The 14,853-nt window shown below is 36.3% G+C and overlaps 1 protein-coding gene across 4 annotated transcripts in view; it reads right to left on the bottom strand.

Moving 5' to 3' along the window:
* The window catches only part of INPP4B (inositol polyphosphate-4-phosphatase type II B), a 332,198-nt gene that overhangs the window by 96,720 nt on the left and 220,625 nt on the right, over positions 1-14,853 (bottom strand). For all 4 annotated transcript variants that reach the window (XM_026866972.1, XM_026866970.1, XM_026866969.1 and 1 more), the window contains 2 exons: positions 13,828-13,975; positions 2,107-2,237 (listed from right to left, as the gene is read on the bottom strand). In XM_026866972.1, the coding sequence (XP_026722773.1) occupies positions 2,107-2,237; positions 13,828-13,975 (279 nt within the window). The remainder of the gene's footprint in view (positions 1-2,106; positions 2,238-13,827; positions 13,976-14,853) is intronic.

The raw sequence follows: 14,853 nt of genomic DNA, 5'->3' as shown, positions 1-14,853 counted from the left end.
TAAGACAGGTCATGTAACATCATTAACCCTTTTCAAATTCACCTGGCACAATACAGGCCTTGCAGGATCTATGCTTAATAGATTACATTGTCTTTTTTTAAATTTAATCTCAAAATGTCATTTCAATATTTTCCTGCAAGTGATAATTATTACATTGATTCCTTCATAATCTGTATTTATTGCCTTGTATATGATACTTTATGGAGTGCTTTCAAAATGCAAATAGCAAAGTATTCAAGAAATATATAAGTTAAAACACAGATACATATGAAGTTTCATACTGGATCAGGAGGTAGTCTGACAAAATCAGAACTGGAATATTGCGATGATGGTAAACAATCATAAATACAAGAATTAACACTTTTGCAACCAAAGGACAAATTTTTAGGCAACATTTAGTGTTAAAGATGAGCTTTTTTCCTCCCCATTTAGGCAGGTGATCAACTGCTCCAAAGTGCTTAGTTTCAGTTAGTCTATAATGGAATATCTCTTTCTTGTGACCAAGAGAGCTCTCCCGGACCAATATGGAATGAGAAATACCATGCTGAGTTCTGTATTAGAAGATGATGGCTAAAGGGTAAAAATACAGTTTTAATGCCTATTTTGGAAGGAAAAGATTTGTGTCTCACCTACTAAATGCAGCAGATTCATTGTAATAAATGCGCTCAATTCTCTATAAGAAGAAATTATTCTGCTCTGCATTTTAGTTGTATATTGAACTAAGATCCATTTCTCAGTACACACAAAAAAATTTTTGTTTCGACTATGTAGAAAGCTAGAAATAATTAAGAAAACACTGAAAATTCTCCATAAATATATACCATATATTCCAAATGCTGTTATCATCATTTATATCTTCGTTCTTACAAATATTCATAACCATATTGTATCCCTTTTTAAGAATTATTCTAGATTGCAAACTTATGTATATATAAGGCCACAGCAGAAACATCTAATGGTGACAATACAGAGCAAAACAGCATATGCAAGCAATAATGGCAGCACGGTCATCAAAAACGCATTTTGAGATGGCGATTGTGAGGACTGGCATTAGAAATCTGACACCAGCAAGAAAGCAGCATTAACAAGAAGGCCTTTGTAGTAATTCAGAACAAATGTGCCCATTTCCTTCCAGAACACCTCAAAAACTAAGGGGGTGGGTGTGTGTGTGTGTGTGTGCACCAGCAGGAAGAGGCAGAAAGACATGCTATAAACAGACAGAAATCTTTGTTTGCTCAAAATACAGTGTTATTCCGGAAATCATTCCGGTAGTCTCACAAAATAGAAAAGAATTATCATAAGTTCCTTGAATGATTTGTGAATAATCAAACGAAAATAAATTCGAAAGAAAAAAATAATTAATTCTGCAGGTTTTTTCTTGTTCTTTTTATAAGAAATACTACAGGAAGAAAAGACCAGCAGCTGCCTTTTCTGCACGTTTGTCGCTGATGCTGTCTTGTTCCACTGGCATGCTGACACTACGATACATTACAGTCCCTGACCACAGGACTCCAGCAGATATTAACTGAACCAGTGCACACAGGAATATAAGACCACTGTCTCCACACGAAAAAAACCCACGGCAGCACATACTGCTATTTCTGGACTGAGGACAGACTGCCCATCCCATACTAATTCTGTGTTTTTCTGGCACAACGTGGGCAACGACAACTACTACACTAAGGATATGCAAAGCACAGCTAAATGTTACTGCTATCCTGTAGACTGTTGAATGTAAATTGTTAGGTTTCAAGAAAAACTGACAAAACTGCCTCTAAGGCTGGTTTCAATAGGCAGATGGTATTCAATACTAGCAGAGCAGTATATTCAGGGGAACATGCAATTAAGACACAAGCATCCCCTTCTCCAATTTCTTTTGGCTGCTCTGTAACCATGGACCATGTTAACTGTGAAAAACTGCTGGAATGAATGAAAAAAAAAATTAGATGAGGAAACAGGACACCTGTGAGTATCTCAGAAATACAAATATTTCATTTTAATGTGTTTTATTTTCTGCTGAATACACCAGTATTTAATAATAATCTAGTTAATTCTTAACTGCTTCAGAAAAGGAGAAGCTACTGTCATAGCATCACAGATTCGTACCTGTATGCTTCCCAAGCTCTGCAAGAGTATCTTGGTACATGCTCAACATCTGATCACAGTGAGCAATAACACTCCTGCGCATATTGTCCCAGTGAGGAGCAAGTTCTCCCAAGTCTTTAAGTTCCTGATTCCTGTAACAAAAGGCAAAAAGGCACAAATTACCTTATTTAATCCATTAACAGTCATCCAAATTAATCCAAAAACAGTTGGTTAAAAAACATCAAAAGCACTTCCGAATTGAAATAAAATCTGGTTTCACGACGCTTGTGAAATCTGCTGATTTCAGCTCTATTTTTTAGCTACACAATAAAGAATGTCAAATTAGTGAATAATACAGTAACTTGTGTTCAAAACTCATTTGGTGCAAATACAACAGCCTGCAAACTGAAATATTATTTCTTCCCTGGAGATAAGAAGGCTTCCAGGCCAGAGAGCTGTGTTCACAGCAAAATAACTTCTTGCAAAGAAATATTAAACACCATTGTAAAGAATACAAAGTTTGCTCCTTTTCCAACACTTGAAGCATAGAGGTTTTGATACACTCGACTCTTTGGATACTTTCATACACATTGTAAACACAGTTCTAGCAGTGTTTCTACAAAAGTCAGTTTAACCAACATACCAGCCCTCACCACATTTCTTTAGTGCTCAAAACAAAACACACAAACCAAAAAAAACTCACCAGTCCCCTAACACTTTATCTTCAGCCTTACAGCTGTGTTCATCAGGTCAAAACAGCCCTGTTATAGTAACCAAACATGTCACTGAAAATCCGAAAGGAAATCCTTTAGCAAATTATCAGTTTTCCTGTACACTCTTGAGAGCTGACCTGAGCGAAATAGAGATCACTTTAATTTCCTACACAAACAAGCATAGTTACAGTACAATGGGCTTTCTGTTTGTTCCTCCCCCTGCAAAGTTCATCCTATATCTATCCCAGAGACACTTTGGGGACCTGATTTTAAAGAAACTGAAAATGAAAGATCTCGTATTCAAACAGTTGGAATTGTTCAGGACAAAACTCCTGCAACACAACCAACTAGTTTTCCTCACTTTCCTCAAAGTATCAAGCAGACTGTTTCACTGCTATTCTTCAAAGGCTCAAAAAAGACATCCTGAGAACAGCTCTTGCATATAGGAAAATTAGTGAAGAAAAAGGAAAAACAGGGTAAGAGGCCGTGGAAAGAGGGAGGAAAAAGACCAATGACACTGCAGCACAGGAAGACAGAACTGCACTTACTGCGACAGTTATGACCACTAGCCAAAAAAAAAAAAAAAAAAATCTTAAAATTATTTCTTAAACAGAAAAGCCCCCCACTGATACACTGATGTTTTCTCCATCATTATTAACTTTGCAATAGAGTGAACAGTGTTAGTATAAGCTATATAAGCATAATTCTGCTCTTGGTTAATACAACAACCAAATTCAAACAGATTGCAGTTGAAGCAGAATTAAAGCATTTTGTTTATACATGCCCTTGAAAGTATCAAAATGGAAACAGATTACAACACATGGACTCAGTAGGAGTTTATACTAATGACATGATGACTTTTTTTCCTATTTCATTCAAGTCAAAAAATAGAAGTAGATTAAACAGTTCAACTTTCCTCCATCGATACAAACTGGCAATGCTGTAGCATAAGAATCATCAACAGTAAGAGGACAAAGCCATTTTCAACCATCATTTTCCTTGCAAGCTTTTAGCAACTTAAAATATAAAAGGACATCCCATTTAATGAAAATCTCAAGGCTTCCTCCTAACAAAAGTTTGTAATGTTTGACAGAGTATGCAATTTTATGCATTTTCAGTGAAGATATTTTGGCCCTTAATATTTATGTTGTCTTCAGTAGTTTTAGGAACAACATTTGGACCTGGCTGAGCTTCAAAACTTTACTGCTCCTCCTGCGAAGATCGGAGAAATAATACACAGTGAGAGGTGGGCATATCAACACACCACAGAGCCCTCTGTCCCATGGAAAACCTACTGCTGGGGCTCTGGTCTCTCTAGCAAAGCCTGCTCCTGTAGCTGTTGGTTGCATGCTCAAGTCAAGCAACAGCAGGAGTAGAAACTCCTTATCTCAGAGTAAAACATCCAACCAAAAACCAAAACTGGTTTAACTGGCTGACTATGAGTTAACTCCATTGACACTAACAGCAGCTGGAAGGGAAAGCTCAAATCCCATCATATTAACTTTAACATGTTTTCAAGGAATGTCAAATCCTGATCTTACCATTGTCGAGGAAGCTTATATTTGTTTCATCTCAAAACCACATACACATCATTGCAGTCAAAATACAGCCACCAGTATGTCACAAAAAGACGCATCTGCAGTGTTTTAATACAGTAAGCGTGCAGTTTTATAGTAATCTAGAGCAAATATGTGAGAAACTGAAACGTCAAATGATTTGTCCCAAAACTTGCTTGTGTGTGTGCTTCAAGTCACGGGGTGGTGTCAGTAAGACCTTGAACAAATCTCAAGGACAAACTGTGGCCTTCGGTTAGTCTAAGGAATGTCACCCAAAGAAGCAGGAGTGTATGGAAGGATGCAACCCCCCACTGCCTTGCAGTTGCATTGTCAAACTCCTTAGATAAGCCTCAAAGGGGGAGGCATGGACTCAGTGAAACCAAATGTTTCCCCTCAAGCACAAGTACCTCTAATCACTGGCTCCATTGTGTAAGCCCAAAACTTTGTGGCTCTATTGTGTATGCCAGACACCATGCCCGCCTTACTAACGACTTCCTGTCTTCGCCACTGAACTGATAAGAGGTGAGCATTTCTGCCCCAGAAGCCAGATGACTGCTCAGGAAGCATGAAGTCATCAAAAACCTGTGGGAACAGAGGAAAAACTAAAGGTGGGCAGGGTGAGTACGACCACTGTGTCTATTGGACAAGGGGTGGTACACCCTGTTTCCGCCTCAATACATGTGCAGAACGCATGCTCCACCTTTTTCCCCATCTCTCATGGAAATGAGTTTGTGGAATACTTGCCCCTCCTTGTCTAGTATGCGATTCAGCTGATAAAATGAACTTAAAAGGCAACAGAAAACTTTGCTCTGTGTGCACCCACCAGTGAAGAACTGAAGACTGAGGACCAACGGGGCACTGCTGGATCCATGGTGGTGACTATTCTTGTGACTCTATCCTGGATGCTTGCTTGATTTCTGTCTTTTCCTTCCATTCTGTCCTATCGCTACCACTCTTCACCTTTAATAATAAAATCTGTTTGGGGTGTTCAACATTTGACCTTGTTTGAGTCTTAATCTCACTCTTGAGATCATATCAAAGCTTCCCCCGACATTGGATCGGGGCAATATATAGCATGGAAATGTTAAATACTACCTTCTCTAAATTTATTTTCACTTGAAAATAGAGCAAAATCAAACTCATGATATAACAGGATTATATGGCATAGACACTACTCTTCCAAAAACAGCCTTCTTGCACATTTTCTTTTTTTCAAATACAAATATATGACATGGGATTTAGAAAATATTTTTGCCTTGTGATGTCTTATTACTTGTCACTGCTGTTGTTGATTCAGTACAACTTTGGATTATGACTGCAATAAGAATTATCTTTCATATATCTAAGCTTCATCAACAACATTCCATAGTACCAAGCTTTATTATCATTATCGTGAAGGGGCCCTCCCAAAAGTAAACAGACTGGAAGAAACATAAATTCAAATGTGGAAGCTTATAGTTCTTGCTAATACCCACAGCAACAATCTTAAAAAAAAAATAAATAAATAAATTGTATTTGTTTTAATAGTTCTATTATACCAGAAATTATTTCATTGAATAACTTTAAAAACACATTTCAACCAGTAATCATGTCAAACAACAATTGTGCTATAAAAGAAAATTAATATTTATAACATATATTGGTTCTACAGAGGGCAAGTTGGTTACTGATTCACCTTTTCAATGCAGCCACGGAATTTTGAATAGTTTGTCAACACAGCAGTAAACTCAGAGCAAACTCAATATTGTTAAAAGAGAGCTATTTATCATCTTTTTCTCCTACTCCAAATCCTGTCTTTTCCAGGTAATTGCACTCATCACCACGACAGACACTGTGCTCAGCATCAACTTCAACTCTTCATACAGAATCAAATCCAAGCTTCGTTTGCGTCTTTCTGTTCAGCTCCTCAAACTGTCTCCTGGACAGTTTTTAATGTCAGTGCACAATGGAAATCTCCACCCAGGAGCACGTCTCAGTTTTCATTGTCTCCTTGGTGTCCTTGACATAATTTTGCCCCATTTGTATGTAACCAGAATATGGACGTAAACAATCTGTCCCATCCGTCCTCCTCCTCCACTTCAAACATTAGCTAATTAGCTGATTTTTAAGCCTTTCTCAGGTACTTTCTGATTTTCATATCCACTTTTTTTTCATTTAGCAGACCAATTATACCAGCTTTCGCCAAGCATTTCCCATTATGGTTGGAAGCAGTACCCCATTAAAAATATCTAAAATCTACCTGTTAGCCTTTTCTTCAAAACTCTTTTTTTGCCATTGTGGGAGAAAAATACAATGTTGGATTCTGCTCTGCTGAAAGCACTATATGCCACACTGATTGTTAGTATAAAGATTAATGATCACTGGTGCTAACACAACACAATTTTAAAGAGATGAAAAATTCTAAGAATAAGTTATGAGACTCCTCAGGATCCCACAGCACTTATTAGAAATGTCATGAATGTCCTTCCAGGCTCCTACCAACAACTTCTTTTACTCAGACTGATTTTCATAGTTACAATTGGTGGGTGCTTTGCCCTCTAGAGGACTTTAGCTTTGCCCAGCCTTCCCCTGCTGATGGCAAGCACTATTACTGACAAGCTGTTACACCGGTACGCAGGATGATTTAGGAGGCTCTGTACCTGGACTGAAACATCTGTGCTTTCCTTTATGCACAACTACATCAAGGCAACCAGAGATCTGTAAACACTGCATGATTGAATACATTTCTGACATTACTAGCCCTTAAATACTGTTGCCATTAGAGTTGACGTAAAACTTTATGCTATGTTTTTGTTCCAAGAAGATGTTTGATGAAGCCCATTATCAAATGATGGTCGAGCACCCAAGGCTGAAATTAATATTCTGTCTTTTGATTTACCAACTCATGGTTTTTTTTTTTTTTTTTTTTTTGTTTGTGTTTTTTTTTTTTTTGTTTTGTTTTTGGTTTTGTTTTTTTAATTTCACTTTGAAGAACACCTTGGGTGCATGATTATAGTAAACTACTAAAAGTATCTGAAGTCTAAAGGAAACATATTTAATGTTGAAAATGCAGAAGACTGAATTCTGTAAGGAGTACTTTAAATGAGTGATATGAATCATACTCAAAGGTTATTTAAATAAAGTCCTAATACTGCAGTCATGCTCCCAATGAACCTGGTTTTGCAAAACTACCACTAGATTCAACAGACCAGACACCACTGTGGAAAGCACATTGAAAATACATGGTCAGTGAGAGTAAAATCAAAATAAAGCAAAAAACAGCAACAAGATATTAAGAAGAGCAAGATAAGTCAGAAGGCAGCATTCCATCAAAGAACTTTTTTTGGATCTGATTATTTTGTCTCAGAAAAGGGAACAGCAGGAATAGCCATTTGCATCATTAAGGACACAGCACAAATCTTCACAAATTGAAAGATGAAGTTGAAAAGATTAGTGTAATTACATGAAGAAGAGATAATTAAGAGGACATATGATAAAAGCACATAATCCACAAATGCTGTATGAAGACAAAGTAGTAATTTTTGATTCATTCAGCTTCAAAAATCCAGTGATGCAGTTCCCAGTGAAACAAACGTGACAAATTCAAAACCAAAAAAAGGAAGTGATTTTTGCCACCACCAAGCAAAATTAGCTTCTGAAATCCACTTTCACAAAACATCAGAAGCAAAGTGCTTTAGCAGGATTCAAAACAAGATAAGACATTTCTGCGGATTATATTTGCAAAGGTTTTACAATCTTATAAAGGCAACGAAGTTCTGAATATTTATCAAACAGCAGCTTTAGAGTAAATATACACCATAAGCTTTGGGGCATGACTCAATCACTCATATGTAAAGGAAGCTTAAAAGCTTCCTTTTAAGGAAAGGAGCACAGGAATTATTTTTCCTTATAAATTTTACTTTAAAGTGTACATGTTTATGGATAACCATTTCATCTTTTTTTGTAGAATAGAAGTAGATAAAATTACTCTCATTTTTCTTTACTGCAAGTTATGGTCCTGTGATACGCAGACAATAACCCGTCAAAACAATATAACATTCTCTCCAGAAATAAAAGAGTCATAGCCTTTTTATTATATTGTTTCTAAAACAGACAAGTAATTACTATGGAGGATTTAATCCCTTCTGGGTAAGCTACCACAAAAATGAATAAAGGGATATCTATCTTTCCTTCCTTGTTTCCTTCCTTCTTCATAGTTTTCATTTAGAATCTTTTGAAAACAGCTGCCATTTTTATCTTCTTACAGAATTTCCCCAAACTATTTGAGGTTCTGGTAAGCGTAACATGACAGGTAACTAAAAACTAAAATATAGGTTGGGCCTACCTTTTACAAACATTAATTTAAAAAAAAACCCCAACGAACAAACCAACCACCCCAAAAAAACAAGCCACCAAACACATTAAAAATATTTTAAAACCTGTTTCCTCTGTGTATATGTGGAGAAAAGACTGGGGTTTGCAAAGGCTTCTGAATATTTTATACTGTTCCTGAGAGCTGGAGTTTTTAAGTTCTGCATGTCTATTCACCACAATCCCCTTTTTATTACCCAGAAGTGTAGACAACATATAAGCTAAATTAAACCAATTTCTTCCTTACTGCCTTAAAACCCTTTCCCTTCCTTGGATATTTTATTACCTGGGTTTATCTCTGAAAGACTCAAGATCTTCAAAACAGCATGATCATTTGAGGTTAATTCTATGATTTGCACTTAATGGCAGAGGATAATTCTCCTGCATCACATGATTGCAAAGAGTCTCAAATTCACTAACACTCAGAATGGCATCTGTGGAATTTACACTTTAATCCTAAATTATATTTTAGTAACTAGTAATCGCACACAGAATCGGTTTAGGTGTGTGTTTGGTTGGTTTTTAAGTTCTACTGTTTCGTGAGCTAACGTTGGAATCAGCTTAAGACAAGGTGCTTCAGTTCTATGATATAAGCATAAACACTTTACTGTCATAGCTTATAACTAACTTTCAGTGGGAATCATATACGTGACAAGACTAATAACATTATTAATTGCATGATTACTCAAGCATTTAAACAGTTTTGTGGGTTTCTGTTTTCTTTTTTCCCCAATTTATTAATCAGAGTGCCTCATTCAAAATAAACAGTGAGGAGCTTTATGACACAGGCAACATAATAAAACTGCACAAAGCTTTTTTAATCACCTTAATGCCTTAGCATCTCTAATTTATATTCTCTGCACCCCCACTGATATGAACTGACAAAATTATACACAATTTAGTGCTATTAGAACCACAGATAAGTACTAGTAAGTGCCAAATCTCTAGTTAACAATGTACAAATTCAAATGCTTTTTGTGGTGACAGAATTTAAGTGTGTTAAAATAATAATAATCTTGAAGAAAGGATTATTTTTTGCTTTGGATTTATATTAGCCTTTGTTATAACGTGGGAAGCTCTAATAAGACCTGCAAGTTATACTGTTTGCTCTATATAGATTTCCTTAAGACTGGGGCATACTGAGCAAAACCAGCTGGAAATGTTAGCAGCCAGTCTCAGAAACATTGCTGACTGGTACAGAATGATTTTCTGGAGTCTTAAAACCTAAGTGGATTTTGCAGAAAACAACAAATGCTCTCTGATAGGACTGTCAGAATGCAAGTTAACATCAGCTTTCAGCACTGCTGAATAATAGTTAATGTTACGTAGAGGTAACAATCACAGGACAAATTGGGTAGTGTCACTCCATTCCAATGCACTACAACTTTAAACACCTGATAACAAAGCAAAGCCCAGCAAATTTTACCTCATTGTAAGGTAAAATATGAAAACTCCTCTTAGACTTTTACAGAGGCCAACTTTTCCAAAATGAGATATGAACAGTGAAATTGAGAGGACAGAGAATTATGTGGTGCTCATACATTACAATATATTTCATCCTTTAATTTATAAATTAATGTTTTTTAAACCAAAATGGTCTAAACACTACTCAAAAATTCAAGTTATGCTTACATCCATATACTTGTATTTGTCTACAAATACAAGTATATGGATGTAGACAAACACAAGTAACTGGTGGAGAAGAAGAAAGGTTTTACATCCTTTTTGATGCATTATGGGGTACACACTGCATATGCATGTATTTGAGCTACATTTTACTGACACGTTCGGCAATTTTAAGTGTTGAAAAAATTCTTACTTTGAACATTTGTGCTAGGCAGTTGCTTGAAGTACAGTTTTAAAAGTCCTTAAGTGCATAGTATCTTAACAGCACCCATCTAAATGTGGTTGGTTCAAACAGCTTCAAAAGTCATGGTAAGTTTACTCAGAATAACTTTTTTTTATGCTATTATCTGTTATTAATACGATGTTTTTGTAGTGCAATTGCTCAAAAATAACTAATGTAAAAAATAGCATGCAAGGGTCCAGAAAAATCAATGCCTACTTCCAACATATGGCATTTCTGCCTGGGTCTCCATTTCTCTACAGAAGCTGTGTATTAAAAGGCAGTAGAAAAACACGTACCTTTCAGACAGTCTGAACTTTGTCCTCATTCTGTAATGAGGAAAGAAATCAGAAAACAGACAAACAGCACATATTTTCACAAGAAAAGGCTGCTGGAGTTGGGACAGGACAACCATTCCTGATGCAGGAGGAAAGCTTGAGTGTGCTTTGTACTCTGGAGGGAGAGTTTAAGGCAAGTTCAGCAATTTATCCGTGAAATTTGTATATGGGTTATGACTACAAATGCCATGGGCCAAATTCAGCTGTAAGTAGGGGGAATTTCCTTTCAGCCAAAGCCGAGTTTGGTTCCAAGGGACTCAAAAAGACCTTTAACGGCAAATCTGAAAGACACGTGTACTGCAGCTTTTACTGTAGTCTCCTAATTCTCCTGCTGTGCTGATCTAGTGCAACACAATTTACATTTACAACTACAGGCTTAGATTATATGGGTCAACAAACTTTCTGAACAAGTTGTAAACTATTAAGTCTTTTTTATAATCATTGGGTTCAAAGAATTACTTGGCTAATCTTGCACGATAGATGTAAAAAATCTGGACAAGATTTGTGTGAAGAAATATTTAAAACAGGAGAAAGGACTCACTGGAAAACCTCAAGGAGGAAACAGAAATAATTTCTTAATAAAAACCAGAAAAGCAGATTGCATGACCTTTATTAGAAAAATAGGAGCTATATGGTAATTTTTATTAAAACTTCTTCCAGGGAGGTTGAAAGAATAAAATCTTTAAGGCATGCATATCCTTCAAAACATTATTTCATGTTGAAAAACAAAGTTAAACATCCTTAGAGGTTACATATTCCAGAGCATCACACATCAGTAAATGAAAAACTCTGGTTGACAATGAACACTGTCATTTTATCAAGAAATAAATAATCTTAAGAGCTATGAGTAAAGAGAATTTAAATTACAATTCAAAACACAATACTGAATGGAATTAACACTTCACTTGGATATTCTGTATGGGTAATTGCTTCAGACCTGACTATATTGTAGCCACGATAGGAATAAAATGAATCAGGCTGAGGATTATAAGAAGTGGCCTCCGAGACAAAAGTATTTATTCTTTTATACTAACTGGGGAAAAAAGATGCAGAGAATACTTCAGAAGAGAATAGCCTTAAGATGGTAGAGTGTAAGTTTTGCACAAGTTCAAGAACTAATATAACAATATCCTCCTAACCTCGTTTTACTAGTTTACAAATGTAAGGAGTCCACAAGAACACAGATCTTTGGAATTATTTCAAAAAACAAAGCCCATAGAAAGCTGAAGCTCCAACCTGCATGCTTATGTGATGACAGGTGACACGGATGTCCCTATTCCTACCATCTGCTTGTATTCTACCACAAGTCGTTGTTCTCTTGGTTGGTCTTACCTCCTCCCTCAGATTGCTACAGTCACTTTGTGCGTGTCTCACACCCACACTACAAGGTTTGAACAACTAACCACATTGGCAGTCAGAAAAATCAGAACCACTTGCCTCAATCTTTGAGCAACTTTTACTTCTATTTCTTTCTTAAAACTTTTCTTTATTTTGGTGAGTATTGAATAATGATTTAAAAAAATAAGCCATGCTGCTTCTTTACTATGACTTTTTCCAAGGAGGTGAATGCTATAATATGAAATAACAGCAAGTGCTATTACTAGCATTACGCCTTTGGAGAGAAGAACGCAGTAGTAGCAGAAGTGGCTGAAGTAATCCTCTAACATTTAAAAGGCATTTGCCCATGGGGCAAATGAAAACCTGGGAAGTGTATGAACGGTACAAGTCAGCATAATCTATTTTTATTGCTTATTTAAAAAAACCTTACACATTAGTATTCTCAAACAAGATCAGGCCATAAATGCCTAAACACAGTATTAAATGAATAAAATAAAGTATTATAACAATTCATATGTTTTTTATAACCCATCATCACCATGCATAAGTATGTATCAGTCCATTGACTTTATTAAAAGCAATATTCTGGTCTCCCACATGCTGTTCTATTGGCATAAAAAGATCATACAGAAGCAGCAGATGAGGTGAATAAGAAAAGAAGCTCCTATTGCAGGAGAAACAAGTGTAAACAACCACAGGCAACCCCTCATGTGGAGTCACCTGAAAGTGCACAGGGTAGCTCTGGGATGCAACACTAGCTCAGTGTTACTCTTACACGTGAGACCAGATGCCCACCTACACTTTCACAGCAGAAGACTCAACATCATCTTCTACACCCTCCATTACCATTGGAACAAGAAGGTATGCTTTCAGCGAAGCCTTGGACTGCTTAAAATACTGCTTTTTTGAGCAGTTGTATTTGCACAGTTTGCTAGTAGTCAAGGACAGGCTGCCTTTTTAGTCACTGCAGTGGAAATTTGGACATACAAAGGATGTGGAGACACCTGTGCCTCCCTGCCCTCTATTTTTATTGGGCCATACATATTGTAATGATCCCCAGATACACCTCCTGATTACAAGGCCAAACATGAACAAAGGTTTCATACTTACACTACTTTGGTATCCTTTTCTTATGCCAACTAATTTACATGAGTTAGAGGAATGGGATCTATATTATTGCTCCTTTATTAACTACAAATATGTAATTTTCCATTGCTTGCATAATGTTTGTCTATGATATTAGCACTGTCCATACACAGAGCCTATACTACAATGTAGTTCACACCCTTGTCATGTGTTATTTCTTTATAAAGTGTTAACTTTTCAGGATATTTATATTGTTAAATGTTGGTGCTTACACATTTGAAGTCATGACTGCACACTAGTTCATTAATCAGACCTTATGAAGTCACTGGATTCCTAAAAATTCTGAGCAATCAATTCTGTTGTTCAGTTACAGCTGTAAATTCTTAGCAGCCAAAAATATTGTTGTATTTTGCCTATTTCATCCTACAAATTAATATTTTTAGCTCATCACTTACATTATTCCAAGTCTGAAAAATAAAATGGAGTAATTACTATTGCTACTTCTCCTTTCTTACCTTCTCATATCCTCCTTTATGTGCAGATTGATCAGTTCTTTAGGAACATGGAAAGAGAGGGTGGTCTCAGCCATCTGTTCCCGGATTCGCATCCACTTGTTGTCAGAAGTAGGGAATCTATATAACTTGCAGATTGGGTTTTTTAACACTGCAGAGAGGAAAAATTATATCGCTTTAGTGTGGTTATATGACTCTCTGAAAATTTATGACAACAATTCCATCCAAAAATAATACGTTATTTCCTCACCCACCCACATCCCCCCCTGCTTCCAGAATTAATTTTAGAACCATTAAAATTCTATTAAAAACATTAAATTTTTATTTAATTTATTATAGCAGCATGTGGAGGACAAAAGTATTACTAGTACAGTAGATAAATCACATTCTACCCACACAGGAGGTATGCTGTGAATTTAGTATTTCAGTGTAACAAGAATGTAAATTATGTTCTCAGTTCTTGCATTTAAGATACAGTTAGGAAAAACAGAAAGCACAAATAAACAATGAACTCACATGCAGTCAATGCCATCGCTTACCATCTGCTAGAATCACTCACATTGCTAATAAATTGCATGGGACAAGCGAAGCATGCCTCAGAGTTTAGCTATATCTGATGCATCTTCTCCATGATATGCACACACAGAAGTCATGAATACAAACACCTGGTGTGCATCTACATTAAAGGAAACTTGAGATGGTCAGGAGACTGACACCACACAGAAAAAAATATAACAATCCTGTAAATGTGTTACAGACACTGTTCTCAGGTTACTATTGTAACTTGACATAGGAAAATCACGTTACTTGATGTCTTGGGAGATTATGCCTAAAACCCACCATCTTTATCTTAAAACTCTCAGATGTCAGCTACATTTTCATTCAGTTCTTACAATGATGCTTTATAATAAAGGTAGCAAACTTCTCTCTGCCTTCTTCCCCCCCGCCAATGTTTAATTTTCCAGAAAGAGCAAATGGGGGAAAAGCTGACAAAGAAAAGTTTTGTTTGATTACTTTGGTAAGGTTACT

Source organism: Athene cunicularia, unplaced genomic scaffold (genome assembly GCF_003259725.1).
Source record: "Athene cunicularia isolate RWA unplaced genomic scaffold, athCun1 SCF_1, whole genome shotgun sequence".
Classification (NCBI taxonomy): Eukaryota; Metazoa; Chordata; class Aves; order Strigiformes; family Strigidae; genus Athene; species Athene cunicularia.
The sequence above is the reverse complement of the archived record's forward strand: the minus strand, read 5'-3'. Positions and strand labels throughout refer to the sequence as shown.